Source organism: Musa acuminata, chromosome BXJ1-2 (genome assembly GCF_036884655.1).
Source record: "Musa acuminata AAA Group cultivar baxijiao chromosome BXJ1-2, Cavendish_Baxijiao_AAA, whole genome shotgun sequence".
Classification (NCBI taxonomy): domain Eukaryota; kingdom Viridiplantae; phylum Streptophyta; class Magnoliopsida; order Zingiberales; family Musaceae; genus Musa; species Musa acuminata.
The window spans coordinates 30,759,223-30,775,654 of record NC_088328.1 but is presented as its reverse complement, the minus strand read 5'-3'; the positions used below and the strand labels follow the sequence as shown (position 1 = coordinate 30,775,654).

Genomic DNA, 16,432 nt, shown 5'->3' with positions numbered 1-16,432 from the left:
ATTTCCAAATATAAACTCATCTTCGACATATTGCAAGTTCGCACCAATTTCTCCCACCAACCATTCTTTTGAATCATCAATATCTTGTATTGAGATTAGATCAATATTCTTTCGTAAATCATAACAAGTCTTTAATGCTTGATTATATTTTATGTAAACAAGATCATGTAATCATTGATGCTTTAATGGATTTCTTCTCTTTATGAAAACCTATTATATCATATAATTTAAAAAATATTAATATGACTATTTAAAAAAAATTAATTAATTAAAATAAAAATATTTTGTGATTTTTACATGCTTAAAAACACTTCAGTTTTACTCATAACCGGTAATATTATAAGTCGCAATACAAAGTTGTTTTAATTTTTTTTATCACAAAGATCACTTATATTTGTTTATGTTAGTTTTACTCCTACTCATTCTTATTATTTATCACTTCAATCTCTTTTTACCTTTCTTAATAACCATGACTTTTCTTTTTATTTTCTGTCATATATTATTTTTCCTACTTGAATTGACACTTTCAAAATAATCTTCATTATCATCTCTAATATGTTTAATATTATCCTTAAATAAAATCCCATAAAATTTATTCTTTTATGTCTTTTTTTTCAATCATATAAGCTAGCAACTCTTCTTTTAGATCATGTGGATACTTTTTACATGCTAATGTATTCTTGAAGTTTCCTACGTGATGTTGCTTTGAATGAAAAATATCACCTAGTGGTCTTATCACAAATAATGTAAGTAACTATAGATCTTTTAGATAATTGTATATCCCCTTTCTTGATTTTTTTTGATAATTTTTTGAATTGTTTTGTACACTTACCATTAATCCTGAAACCCTAATAATAGTTCTAAATAAATAAAGATTAATAGTATTAAAATCTAAATAGTGATTATTATATGATAATAGTAATTAACTATTTATTGTTAATAATATGTTATCTATTGTTAATAGTAGTTAGAGGGGGAGAAAAGAGTCATCGATACTAAAAAGTGGGGAAGAAGTGGAGAATGATGACGGAGGAACTTTTGGACAATGACAGTGACCGCAAAGGAAGCTGCGGACGATAGCAGTAACGATGGAGGAAGCTTCGAATGACAATAACAGTGGCAGAGAAAGCTGTGAACGACGGTAATAACGACGACGAAAGTCATGGATGACAACGTTGTGGGTGAAGGAAGCTTCAGAGGTGTCTATTGATGGTGGAGGAAGCTACGATCCTCTCCCTTGATGGTGGAAGGAGCTGCACACGGAAGTAGCGATGACGAAAGAAACTATGCATGATAGTTAGGCCGTCAGACCTGTTTGTCGATGACAAAGGAAGCATCGATCCTATATGTCGGTGGCGGAGGCAACAACAAAGGAAGCATTGGCGACGGAGGCAACAATTGTGCTAAAGTTTATGACTCTAGGTCGTGCGGGGTTGCGAGGGATGGGTTCTGCGAGTACAGTAAAAGAATGTAGCTTAGTTGGTTCAATCAAACCAACTAGTTACTATTCAATCGAACCAAACTTAAAAGTCTAGTTCTGTTGTTTCATTTGAGCCAAACACTCAACGCTTGGGTTCAAGCAAGTGCCCAAGAGATGCTACATTGAAGTGCGTCACCTGGTCGAGACTTATGGTGCTCGAGCCTCGCCTCGTCTCGCCTCACCTCACCTCGCCTCACCCGAGCTCATAGGCAAGCGTCCAGACGCTTATTTAAATCATTATCCTAAATAACTCATTTCCCACGTTGATAATCACATCACGTTATTTGTTTTCATGATACATACGAATTTAATCTTAAAACAACACATAAAAAATTAATATGTATCGACTCACATGAAAATCAAATTTAATCTAAATTAGGTCGGGTCATGATTAAGCCTTATTTGATGCCTCTCTTAAGACCAGCCAAGATATAATCAAGCTCCTTAATCATATACTTGTAACTTCAATCAAAACCATGCTAAAAATTTGTAATTAATGCATGACAACAAGGCATCGGATAGTCCAATAGAAACCGAGTTGCATGGCTATGGAAGTTGGCATGGCACTGCAAGCTTGATGCTAAGCAAATGATGGACACAACAGTCAACAGATCATATTTCTAAGCTCAGATCCAAATAGCCAAAGAAACAATCTCACCAACTCTGTAGTAAGAGGGCACAGATATGTCCGAGATTGCATCAAAGCATGTAATGCCCATACTCCATCCAGCCCAAGCCAAAATTGAAGTGAATAGAAAGCAGCACTGTGGAGTTGGCAGCATCTCCTCCAGCCTAAGATGATATAAACATGATTTCAGAAGATTTATACATACTATACGAGCATAAGAAGAGATAGAAAGACAAAAAAAAAAAGAGAAGATTTTTGTTAGAAATGTAAACAAAGATTTAAATATTCTTGAGTTGGTAAAGACACCTATTTGTACAAAATTGGATGATAGAAAACGATTCATGTCGCCAACTTCAAATATTTCGAGCGATTGTTGTTGATCGAACAAGGTTGACACTTTGGTTGGCTGCTCTATCCATCTTTCCATGCTCTAAATTGGCTTCTTCGATCAGCTACCAGTCGATCCCATCACAAAGCAAACACACTCAATTGGCCACCAACCTACATCGGATGAGATCCTCTCACCTGATGCTTCACTTATCACATTACACAAGAATGCATGCAGTCTCTTCTACCTTCTCACCCTTCTCCTCCACTGCAGTCTCCCTCCTTCCCCAGAGCTGCCTCCTCATACCCCCCAGCAGTGCTGTAATTGAGATCTTGATGGTCTCCTCTTCATCTCATGCTTTCAGTAGGTACGGACAGCTTCCATCTCTCAGTCTCTTTCTCTCTTCTTGTCTTGATGGTGAGTGAAGATGAATGCTTTCGGTAGTTTGAATTAAGCTGGGCAACCAAGTGCATGTTGTATGCAGTTGCTGCTGCTTGTCTAGGAGCATTATCATTTCCTCCATGTGATCCACAGATCCATTATAGAAACCTTTAATTCCATGTAATCTATCATAATTGACATTGTTCATATTTTGTTTCTAGCATTATTGCAACTATGTCGGTAAGCTGAAGAGAATAGTACAGTGTCATCAATTATCTTGCTGATAGACTTGGTCTACTTAAAGACATTTTTCTTAAGCTCATTTCTTCAGTATGTAGGTATTAAGAACTGTCTTAGTCCACAAACACATTTTAATGACATGCGAAACTTTAATTAGCAGATAATTCTGCAGCACCTCATTACCTAGGCTTCTTAATTCGCGTCCAAGAAGACAGAACCTAGTTTAGTTTAGTATACCTAAGCCAACCCAGCAAGGCTAAATTGCCCTTCATAATGAATAAGGCTTCATCAAATGCAGAAAGCAATACCTAAAGAACATAAAAAGAAAATATGATGATGTTCTAATCACTAAACATGTCTATTTTGATGGTTAATCACTGCAAGTGAATGAGTCACTAGTTTGACCAGCATTTATTTACACACTAAATGGAGGCTTTCATACCCCCACTAAAATGATACAAGTCCTGAATGTGGCCAACTAACATTCCATGTGTTGGATTAGAAATCCTTCTCTTAGAACTTAAATTTGTCGGTGAAAAGTCAACACCATTTTTTTTGCCTCTCTTCCTCTAGTTTTTCCTTCCCTGTGAAGAATTCAGAAATGAATTCATACAATTTTAGCATGATTTTGTGATCAACCCAACTTCCAGTCAGACTTAACTAACAGTCTTCTCAAAGGACAAGACTTGCAACTGAAGCTGGAATTTCCAAGTGGTCCTCCAAAGCAAATGCCAATCTACATGTGACATATTTTAGCTTTAGTCTCATGCAGTCTTTTACATTTTGATTTAGAGTTATTCTTTTACATTACAAATCATTACAGCGCCTGAGCTATGATTCTAATTTGCATTGAGTTCAAGATTTGGTCAATTTGTTTCCTTAATAACTAAGAAGTTGAACAAAGAGATGAATAATGCACAACAAAAACTAGACCAGCTAGCTTAAGATTCATTAGCACAACTATTGCTGCTCATACTATCTTGATAGTGAGCTTTTCATCATTAATCAGTCAATGCTGCTCTATCGAGATATAGCTAATGTGCTTAAAAATATCACCAATCCATGTGTCATTTTGATGAAGATGATTTCTCCAATATTTTCAATGTTATAAAAGATTTTTATAACATACTCTTGTTCTTAGAGACCAATTACCTATATTAGCTTGTCAATATGTGAACTAACTAATGCTAATCATGAATGCCAAATGGACAGACAGAGAGGAAAAATATTCTCACTGGTTTTATTCTCCAACAGATGTGGTTGATGCTCTTGGCCAGATTAGCATTTCTAACATGATGCATTCATCTTTAATGACATTTTCAAGGAGTAGGGAGATCATGCATGATTTAATGATCCATCAGTAGTCTTGATTTATGAGTTTATGCTTCCTATGTATGAAGATAGTTGAATTCTTTTTATTTGTTTCTTTTTAGATGCTTCACCTTAATAGAGTATTCATGTAGAATTGATTCTGCTAAACCAAATTATTGGTCTTATCTATGAGATCATAATTCATTCTTGTGAACAATACTCTAGTTTTCACTGCAAAAAGCAAGCTTGAAATTGATTTACCATAGTAGTAACAGGTGCAAACTTTTCCATATCTTTACTTTTAATGCAACAGATTCCATTGTGCAAAAGAGGTTCATGATCTTTGGAAGTCTGATCTGCAAAATTGAAGATGGCTTGTTCATCAAATATCTTCTCTTATTCGTTCATTCTTTAGCAGCCTCGTTAAACATGATTTCCAATATAATTTATACTTTGCTTACAAAGCTAAAAATGCTGCAGGGAAGCCAATGTCTTGATCAAATAAAATGCAGGTACCGAAAAAAGGATTGCGAAAAAAACGATGAACATGTTGTAGCTTTAAATCATATGTTTTTAATGCACTTCTCCCAAAGTCAAGTGATAATCCATGTAGGGCAAAACATCATCTGTAATTCGGGTTTGTTTCGCATGGTTAGTCAAAAAGATGAAAGACTATTATGTTACATCTTTGAGCTTAGCATGAGGATGTTATGATCACATCCTAATAAATACGACCGATAACAAAATGAACTCCATAGCAATCATATTGTAGGATAATATTCTGCTTAAGATATCTAATTTTGGTCTGGTTAGATCTTATTAAGGTGCTAATTCAAGCACACATAATGGTGAGACCAAACGATAGCTTATCTGAAGATTCCAACAGGAACAAGATGAACAGAAGAAAATTTCTGGCAACCTAGGAAATATGCTTGCTCTATGTACAACTTATTCCAGAAATCAACAATTACGAATCATAAGATCCAAGAGGTAGATGTAATAATGTTTCTGAAACGTTGCATATATCGTATCCGATTCTTGTAATATAAATTGTTACTATGTTCTTCAAGACTGTTATTTGTCTTTAGAATTGGTGTGTTGTTTCTTTTGATTCCGTGATCTAAAATCAAATGGCTAATCCTATTACCGCAGCGGAGAACCGTGAATTCGTCAAAAAGTTGCCTTCGAGAAGAATTTTCACCCTTCCGAGATGTTTTTGCATTAGATGATCTGAACATGGCACCATCATATACCGACTAAGTTTTGTCATGCATGAATCATGGTCCTAATAGCCACTAGCTTTATGCTTTTTCCTCATGTGTTGCTTTCGGATCGATGTTGTTCTCCTCATGGATCATCCATCCCAAGGTTTCAAGTGTTTGATCTTTCTCAGTGTTTAGACATGATTTTATGCTATCTAAACCATTACACTTCTGGATTGCTATGATCTTAGATACCTACTGAATGATAATAACATATATTTTGTTCTGATGAAGGGACTTGATTTCTATATAACTGTCTATCAAAGTTCTTCCTTTCGACACAAGAATTCAATGCCTGTAGCACAGAAATGGATGTAAATGAATTGTAATCAACATGACAAATATTCAGACATTCCTCATCAAAGTAATTCCATAAACATAAATAGAGCTAGCAAGGCATGACAATTGGTGAATGATGATGCAGAAATCAATGAAATCTTTGAACGAATAATAGATTTTACAGAGAAAATAGTCATCAAAGGTTTCGAATGACATATATAAGACAATATTTGGAATCGGAACATAATCCATTGGACATAATGAACACCTTTAACTTGCTGAATTGCTATGCAACACAACACATAGTTCTCGAGATTCAGAACAGATAGCTGGATTTACTTGCCTGCATGACCTTTGATCCAAGCTAACCAAAGTAAGTGAAGGGATCTTCCCACAGACCTTCAAACCCAAAGCTTGGAACCAGTGATGCACCCATAGGATCAAGCATCTCAACGAGCTTGTTGTTGCTGTTGCTGTTATCAGTGTGATTGTTGACAGCATTGTGATGCTGCTGCATCAAGATGTCATCGTGGATGAAGGGATCAAAGAGATCAGAGAAGAAATCAACAGTGCAGCCATCGGCTCCCTTCCTCCCTTCCTCGCTGTTCTGGCATCCCACGTTGAAGTACCCGCCGCCAGTGGTGACCGGTGCTGGAGGAGCAAAAGGTGTGGGATCGGGGTTCGCGGTAGGATGACGTGGTGGTGGCGTTGATGGCAGAGTCGGGTTGGGATTGGTGGAGAAGGTGAAGGGCTTGTGAGTGCGGGGATCTATGCCTTGCTTGATGAGCTTCCTGCTGAGGTGGGTGTTCCAGTAGTTCTTGATCTCGTTGTCTGTGCGCCCCGGTATTCTCCCAGCTATCAGCGACCACCTACTCGTTCCAGATACGGAAAGCTGAAACCCTAAGAGAGAGAGAGAGAGAGAGAGAGAGAGAGAGAGAGAGAAACAGCAAGAGGGAGAGGGAGGATACCGGTTGCCGAGGAGGCGGTGGAGGCGGAGGATGATATCTTCCTCGTCGGGGGTGATGGGGCCGTGCTTGATGGAGGGGCGGAGGTAGTTCATCCAGCGGAGGCGACAGCTCTTGCCGCAGCGGAGCAGCCCGGCGCGCTTGGGCAGCGTCCGCCACCGCCCCTCCCCCTCCCTCCTCACGAAGCTAGCCAGCACCTCGTCCTCCTCCGCCGTCCACGGGCCGCGCTTCATTCCCACCTTGCTGCAGCACGGCGTGGGCGTCGACACTCCCCGCCGCTGCTGCTGCTGCTGCCCCTCCTCCGCAGCCAACGACCCCAAGGGATTCCTCATCTCCCTTCTCCTCTTCGCCTCCTCCAGCTGATCTACTCCCGTATATATCTGTCTATAGGTTGCTGTCTTGCTGTTATTTACCTTCCTTTTCTTCTCCCCCGCCCCGCCCTCCCGAGCTTTGCAACGCATGCCGACCGCGGTCGGGACCATCAACTGGATAAACGTAATCTCTTGTGACGCACACAATATCTTATGTGGGGGCCAAACAGACTTGTCATCCATCACCTACGCCACGGTAAATATGGATCGATAACAAGCAACCGAACGCGCCGACGGACTATCATCGTTTTGCCCGAATCCTAAACTCGTGATGTAACATCTTATCATCATATAAAGATCAATAATAATAAGGATTCAGAATTCGTTTATCATCAGAAATAATAATATGTAGCAATGCATGCAGGTGACTCTTCGGATCCAGTTAGTTGATCTGCCTCGTCCGTTCTGCTTTGTGATCTGTGCATGCAATGCATGCAGATGTCGCCCTCAAGTTTTGAGTTCATCGAACTAACTCCCTATCATCTCTTATCTGTGCACCCTACAATTTATATGACAATTGAAGGGATTTATTTTGTTTTTCTTGTTGCGTGCTAAACAAAATAAAGCAAGGAATAAAAAACAAAAAAGAATTGCTTTTGAACAAACAGTATTAGTGCTGTAGTAATCAGCTGATTTGTGATGTCAAAGTACTGCATCATGCATGGGAAATTTATCATTTTCATGAAAAAGATTCATGTGACTGAATGATTGATGATTATTTTATTACACCAATAAAAGTGATAATGATTGTGTTGGTACTCATTTTGCATGGTTTGAAAAATAGCTGGAGAAATATTCTTCCAATGAATATTTCATGATTTTTTTTTAATTTTAGTTATAATTATTGGAGAGTTGCAAATGAAAATTACCTACAAAAGCATATTTGAGTTGTAATAAGAGAAGACTGCAAAGTTTTAATGGTTAATCACCAACAGAAGAGAATATATATAACATGTATGGAATCCTTATAGCTTACAACCACCAGTGGGTCAAAACTCTTGGAACTGATTATATAGATCAACAGTCCATCTAAAATTGCAATATTGGTTTTCTGTTGAATTAAAAGAAGTTTTTGAATGATCTTTTCCCAGTAATACTGATTGCCTATTGGACTAATCACAGCCTGCATACTTTATCAGATTATGAAAGCTTAACATGGAGTCAGTCTTGGATAAACTTAGTCCAACTCCATTTGTCACAATTATTTTACTGAAATTAATATAAGAGACAACACTAACTAACTTGATCAGAGACCAAACTTTAGTAAAGAAACTAATCCAATTTTACTGCACCTATTGGATGTTTATGAATTACTAGAGAACATTCAAGAGTTCTTGAGAATTTAACTATAGGAGATGAACCATTCAATTATCCAAACATACTATCCACCTGAGTGACTGTTTCCAAGCTCATTCTTTGCATGTGAAGCTGCAGGAAACTGAAGTCTAGCTTTTGTACATGACAATGCTTAAACTAACATGTTTATATGATTGAAGATAAAGTTCCATGCATGTCTCCCATTCAAACAGTGCATTCTTTTCCTCGGGAGTTTAATACTTACTACACCTTCAAGTCATTAGACCTTCCAACTACCACTTCTGCATGATAAGACCTGTTCTATCCAATCAAGCAAAAAGTGTCAACAAAAAAAGAAAGAGTAGACAAGGAAAAGAGCTAATATGATGGTCCCAGCAGTTGTAGCACATGTAAATAACATCAAGGAAAATATAATACATATATTTTTCTTACTATACCTTTGCCCTTCCGAATGCAAGTTGATGTGAACCGATCAACCAACTCAACACTTGCTTCTGAGAAATCATAATTCATGATACGTACGGGAGAGGAAGATACACATGACAGCAGGAAATTATTTGATGAACCTTTCTGCTTGCAATGGGATCTCTGATGGGAGGGAGGGCAGAGACGAAGACTATTCCTTGATGATGATGATGATGATGATGATAATACATACATACATATATATATATATATATGCTAATTGTGCACTATTTTAATTTTCATGGATATTATCTATTGATGATCCCTCCCTATACATCATCTGCAAATGTCTTCATAACCTCAGTTGTTCTCAACTACTTTACAATGAGCTCAGGAGAATATGAAGAGCACACCCATCTCAGTGACATATCCATACATATAAAACTGATATGTTTTACCTTCAGTAACTCTCTAAAGGAAATCACTGACTGAACATTATTGGAAGCTCATAGTTGTGATGTTCTACAGTCCACTGTTAAATATGATAATTATTTGATTTTGTTGCTATTGTTTGTCTACAACATTACTTTCTGCAGCTAGAGATATTTATTTATGCTTCAATGATATGGAAATGACTGAAAACCTAGTTGGCTTCTCCTATAGAGATGAAACCTACATAGAATGGACCAGATGACTATCTCTTTGTAGGATTAATCTTTAGAGCTTATGTTTGCAGGAGATAATATGCGATTTTTTTTTTTGCATTCACTCAATACTGTAATCTGTTTTATTCTTCTGGCACAAGAAATTTACTGCCTACTGATCCAAACACTTGCTGATATCAAGCTCCAATCATACCACAGAAGAGTGAGGTATCGTCTTCCTTCATTTGGCACTTTTTTTTTTTTTCTATCCTCTGTAAATCTGCATTCTTTTCTTCAAGGACAGCAGCTTGGATCCACCTTGTCCATCAAGCTCACCAGCCATATTAAAAATATTAAGAATGCTTACCATTCATTCCTCCATTTTCTTCTATCAGGATGAAGAAATGTCAAGAAATCAGATTATTTGCCTATACTTTTTATTACATAATAATTCTCAATCATATCAGCAAAAGATTAAAGATTAGAGATGGATCATCAGTATTGCTTATGATAATAATAAATGCTCTATTAATTCTGTGTAGGAATTGCACCAATACCTAAGTCATGGCACCTTTTGGGAGATCAAAGGACCAATTTTACTTACATAATTATATTTTTTTTAAAAAAATATTATGTTAAATGATGTACATGACCCTCACACGTATATTTGAATATGAGATCTATCACTTTGTGCAACAATATATCAACATGTATCAACAGCTACTACTTACATGATTATTAATGTCTGGTGTTGATTGTCTGCTTGTGATATGCAACAAAGAGTCTTCAATATCTACTGATCAGTTCATACATATAGGAGTACTCTGCACCTTTATTGTAGCTATCTTTACTTTCCATTTCAAACCTTCACAGATCCAATTTGTCATGTAGTCGTATAGGTTAAGGATTTCCATTAGTTTATACATACAGAGGAAGTACTTTGCACCTTAGATCTTTACATTTTGTTTCAATCCTTCACAAATCCAATTTGTCATGAATTCATATAGGTGGAGGAGTTCTTTGCACCCTTGTTATAGATTACCTTGCATTTGATTTCAAACCTTGCAAATCCAATTTGTGATGAATTCATATAGGTTAAGGATATCTAACTATATACATTTGAAGAATTATGATATTTTCTGATCAATTAAAACATGATAAATTTTCTCTTGCATTTATCTATTGGTTTTCAATAGCTCAAACATATATATAAAAAATAGCTAAATTGAAGTATATCCTATCCTCATCGTGAAAAAGAATGTAAATATTGACCAATATCTGATGTTGTAGTATGCTTATAAAAAACAAGTAAATCTTTGCAGCCTAGAACATAACCTTTGTGTCCAAGGCCCACCCAACCATCCATCAAGTCTCATTCTTCCATTTCAACCATCCAAATCTTTTTAAAAAATAATAAAAAGTCAGGACTGCAGACAAATTTTATATCAGTTGTCCAAAATGGGTGGTCTAAACTAAGAATAAAAATAGTAATTTTTTGGTCCATGGTGTCTTGTGTCTACTACTCGATGTACATAAAGTATGTCCTTAACACTGTTGTTAAGAATTACATGGAAAATAACCTAATCAAAGCATTCACTAAACCGAATCATTGCTCAAGAAGAAGAAATTATTATGCTTGTTTACAAAGGATTGGTATACATCCTGTGCTAAACCCTTCACAGAAGCAAGAAAAAGTAGAGAGCAAGTTGTTTTAGTGGACAGTAAGATTCTATCCATCGTCCTCTCACTCCCCACTCCAAACCACCTTAATCCATATATATATATATATATATATATATAGAGAGAGAGAGAGAGAGAGAGAGAGAGAGAGAGAGAGACTGTAATCTACATCTCGCAGAGAAGAAGAAGAATGCAGTTCCTAGCTCAAGATCAGGCATAGCCACAACTACCATACTCGCATCGCAACCCCGGCTGGCACACGGTGCCGCACTTGCCGCAGTTGTTGACGTCGTAGGCCACGGCGGTGCACTTCCCCTTGCAGCACAACTGCCCGAAGCCGCACCGGACGCCGCAGGCGCCGCAGTTGTTGCGGTCGCTGAGCACGTTGCGGCAGTGCTTCTTGCAGCAGTAGAGGAGCTGCGTGCCGTCCTTGGCCTGCAGCACTGAGCATCTGTTGTTGGTGACCGGGTCGCACCGGTCGCCCTTCTTCACGGCCTCCTGCGCCAGGAATCGAGTCCGTGCACGCGGAACCCTGACCTCAGCCGCGTCGCTACGTTGTGGTGTGACCGACGCGAGAGCGAGCAGGAGAAGGGTGACGAGCAGACGCCGGGGAGAGAGGCAGGTGGTGGCCATTCTCTCCTCCTCTCTCTCACCCTCTTGCTCGAGTGAGGTAAGGGTTACAGATCTCGGTATATGAACGAGAGGAACGGCATAAAGAAACCATGCATTCACGTCCACAACCCACGACCTCACATCCCATGGTCTCGCCGCCGTTGGTCTACACTGCCAGCTTTGGCTCCTAGAAATGCGAGCTCATTAAGAGGAAGCACATGAGGCTGTTTGCGCTGGTCGCACTTGCACAACCTCGCTTCAAGTCAAAAGAGTATTCACAAAGTGCAAGCATCGAGATTAGAAACATTAATTGATAGATCTGATGGGATGGTGAATTAGTATCATTATGGAAAATGAGGTTTGCTTGACGATGACTCTGATGCTGTTCTTGGTACTACAAATGTGATCCACTTTTCCGGCGGGAATAGCGTAGTCTTGGATCGGGGAAGGGGATATGTTGACATTTTCTTCTTCGGATCATTAAATTTGGGGATTGGGATTGGTGGTTTTGCAATGAGGACGCGGTTAACGAAAGATATAGTGGATTCTACGACGTGTTGTGACAGTGTTAGGGCCACAGCACAAGTTGCAAGGTCATTTGAGTTCTCGAAATAGATGAAAGTGTTGATAGATAGATATGTAGGGTTCTGAAAACCTGGGCATTAGAGAGTAAAGGAGTAGGTCTTGCTCAAGCTTGATGATGATGATGATGATGATGATGATGATGATGATTACAGACATTTAAGTTCAAGGAGAATAGGCTGGTCATTCAAGATCATGAACTGCTGGTTAGTCTCAGAAAGCTTAGCTTGAAGAGTAAAGAAGCTGACTAAAAAAGCAAATTAAGGCTCAAGATTTGTTTGATTTGACATGTAATTGCAAGTAGTAGCGTATAGAATATTACCATCCCAAGATCTATAATCACGCGAGAAGAAGCAACCAAGTCAGAAAATATACAACCCTAAAAGAATAAGCAACAAAGTTGGCATGAAAAAGGAAAAAACCTATTACTGAAGTTTCCAAGAAAACTTATAAGAACTTAATATCACCAAACTTCGGTACTATAGATTTGATTATTCTGAACTTAGTTGATCACACAACTACATATCATTTTTTCTATATGAACTTGGCTAAGTTCAAAGCTCAAGTTATCTATAAGCTTAATTACATTAGATGGCCAGTTGCTTGAATGAGATGTAGCTTGACTAGATTTATATTTCTTTCTTAGTGACTTTACATAGAACAATCTATGTCACAAAGTCTAACTAACCGTCAAAATCCTAAAAACCATGAAAGGACATTAACCATCTAATTTGTGAAACATTTTGGCTAGTGAAGTTTCTTTTGGGGATAAATAGAAACTTAAAGGACAATGGAGGTTTATTTGTAAGCTTCATTATTATCACAATATAAAAGGATCTGAAAATGTTGATCGTCTCCCTATCACATGACTTATTCGCCTACAGCCAACTTGAGTAATCGGAGTAATCGTTCCTCTCTCTCTCTCTCTCTCTCTCTTGACAATCAACCTCTTGATACTACGTTCAAGGTCCTAAATAAATAGTCCCGAGACAACTGGTAAAGGCCAATATATATGATTGAGCACTAATATAATCCAAAAGTTTAAATGCTAAGTTGTCATGGGACTCTTGCAATTTATAGTAATGTGTGCCTATTTTAAACTCTCTTGTGATCTTCATTTCACATATTAATATTTTTCTAAAAAATAAAATACCCATCCAAATTAAGCCAATTATTAAAAATCCATATGATACGACAACTAAAGCATGCAATAAAAAAATGGTGTAGAGAAAGCATCTTTAAGACGCTGAGAAACAACATGAAGGGTGGTAGCAAGCAAGTCTAATTAGATGTTGCTGTCTGACACCTATATGACCTTTTCTCTTGTTCTTGTACTGGTGAACTCAGTCATCATTCTAAAACTCCTCTCAGATCTTAAACTATGAATATTTGATTTACTTAGTGCAAGGATCAAGCATGCCAATTCAAAAATCTCCCCCGGTTGACCTTTGAGGTTCTAAGATACAGCTTGAGGAATTTTTATAGGAAACCTTGAAGTTTTAGTCTCTCTCACCTTGACGAAACTGCTAATATGACTTCAGCATTAGAAAGTTAATAACTCAGAACCAGACTCTGTCTCCCAAATCTCTAATCTTTTGATATTATTTTAGAGTTTACTTTGAAGGAGATTCTGAGCAAATCCCTTCAGCCATGCATCACTTATTGTTCAAATGAGATACATTGGCATATAGCCCCACAAACTCCAAACGCATAGAGAGAGAGAGAGAGAGAGAGAGAGAGAGAGAGAGAGAGAGAGAGAGAACTAAACTGAGGTTTCAACACACTTGAAAGACCTGGGTCAAACCACATAGATAACCAACTTTGATCTATTAATTATTAGGCTTTCACTGGGTTAAGTCTTTTTAGTGCAGTGACTAAGAACGATATGATCTAAAGGCTCTGATATTATATGTTTGCCATACTCTGTCTTCCAAAAGTTTGAGTTTGTAATAGATGCCAATGATTTATGATAGCAAGCAATGTATTCAATTGAGATGTATTAAACTTGAGGAGATTTCCATTCTGCATCTTTCTCAGTTGATGTTCGACCTTGATTTTGACGAAGTTAAAAGCATTCTTGTGAACATCAACAAAGTGTTATATATAGATTGAACAGCAAAGTGGAAATGCATGTGTTCAGAAGTCTGCCCATATTTTGGAGAGAACACTCAGATCAGGCAATCCTTGCCATGTTTTCTATTAGATTTCTCAACTTAGCTATCATCCAACACCCAAACACCAGAAAATATGCAAAAGCATCTTCTTGGATTCATCTCATCATGTCATCCACAAGAATGTCAAAAGAAAGAACTGAACAGAGTGCAGTCTGGTTTCAGTGTTCCAAAAGTACTAAGGAGTGTGGATGTATCAAAGGAAAAGTAGATCTCCAGCTTGGTCAACACCCCAGCTCAAATTCTACAGGGATGGCAAGATCTGCCATCAGCACAGTCAAGACTCAGGAGTGTGGAAGATGAAATCTCCAAACGTGACCACAAGTTAAATAATAAAAAGCTCCTTTTTTTCTCATAAATTGTGAAGAATATAAATCAGATTATGTTTCATCTGTTGACTTTAGTTTATAGATGCAGTAATATTGATAAAAAATTTAAGAAGATATCAGAATGGTGGGTCATGTGTTCAATGATGAATTCAAAATCGCAAGTGTTGGGTTTAAGCAATATGTCAAGAATAGAAATCATATTCTGGCCTAAGGTTTGAGATTTATTGTCTCAGCCTAACTAGAGAAACTTAGGTTCTACAGCATATCAAAAACAGATGATGGGTCTTACAGTATAACAGGATTTCTTTAAGAAATACTTGAGTATTGATTTGAAGCCCAAAGATTTTGATGTTGATTCATCTAAAGGAACTAATTCACTTCTAATGAGGGAACATTTGGTCGATCCACCAATGGTGTGGCCCGTAGGCTTTCGAGGTATTATCTACTTTGGGCGATGGGCGTATCCATACGATTTTACCCATTCGGAGCTCGTGAGCTTCAAAAGGCATCTCTTAGGGTAAGACCCGACGGATCTATAATATCATTGGTTCCCCTACTCCTCACCGTATGCCTTATCAACTTAAAAAAGGATTTGTCAAAATGACCGTCTTAAACACTTGTCCAAACCCTTCAATCGCAAGAACAAGCATTCCAATTGACTTCCCAAAACAATCACAATATATCTAGGGCTATCTTACATAAGTTGCAGATAATTATGGACACTCTAAACCTAAATACACAAAAGGGACAAGGATTTCCACCCAAAGAAAGGGATCTTCTTTCCGCAGATTAGGGAAAACCCATTTCCTCTGGACTCTAAAAATGTGCTAGTTTCATCTAATTTTGAATAAACAAGGGGAAAAATCGAGTAATGCTGGAGTTAGGGCCGCACCTCTCCGTATTCAAAGATTGGAGCAACTGGACCCCAAGATCGATCGATCGATCCATCCATCCATCGAAACGGGAGGGGAAGGAGCAGAATCGCGTCGGAGGCACGGCGTCGCTCTCTCGACATGAGCTGTCGAGGGGTGGAAGCGAGGAACAAGCGGTCGAGGTTCAAACGCGCTCGTCTTTTATCGACGCAACGGACGGTCGCGATGCTCTGTTGCGATCGAGTAGTGGTTGATAAGAACACGGCGTCATCGAGTCGGATCAAAAAACGGGTCCCGTAATCGAAACTTTTGGGTCCTATCAACGCACGCCAAAAGTCGAATCCGATAAGCTTATCGGATCCAAAGAAAAATATTCCTAGTTTATCATGAGTGACGAACATAACGTAATATATCGATTTATGACTTTTGTGAAGCTCGAACAATTATAACGAGGATTTAATTCTCAATGTGTAGTACTATAATCGACACCTTTCAATCACAAGTCAATCAATTTTCTTAAGACAAAAAGTAAAGTAGTGGTATGACGATCGAATAAGCAACACAGACGAGAAGAC

The 16,432-nt window shown here is 38.0% G+C and overlaps 2 protein-coding genes across 2 annotated transcripts; both read right to left on the bottom strand.

The window, feature by feature from the left end:
* Positions 1-6,049: 6,049 nt before the first annotated feature.
* LOC135609538 (transcription repressor MYB5-like) lies at positions 6,050-16,016 on the bottom strand. The gene is made up of 3 exons (XM_065102907.1): positions 15,878-16,016; positions 6,878-7,744; positions 6,050-6,778 (listed from the first exon to the last, which is right to left on the bottom strand). Exons 2-3 carry the CDS (start codon positions 7,426-7,428, stop codon positions 6,274-6,276), a joined length of 1,056 nt encoding a protein of 351 aa, XP_064958979.1. The 5' UTR covers positions 7,429-7,744; positions 15,878-16,016; the 3' UTR covers positions 6,050-6,273.
* Positions 8,866-15,858, bottom strand: LOC135609542 (protein GRIM REAPER-like). Its single transcript, XM_065102917.1, has one exon. The coding sequence runs from the start codon at positions 11,922-11,924 to the stop codon at positions 11,502-11,504; it is 423 nt and encodes a 140-aa protein (XP_064958989.1). The 5' UTR covers positions 11,925-15,858; the 3' UTR covers positions 8,866-11,501.
* Positions 16,017-16,432: the final 416 nt, after the last annotated feature.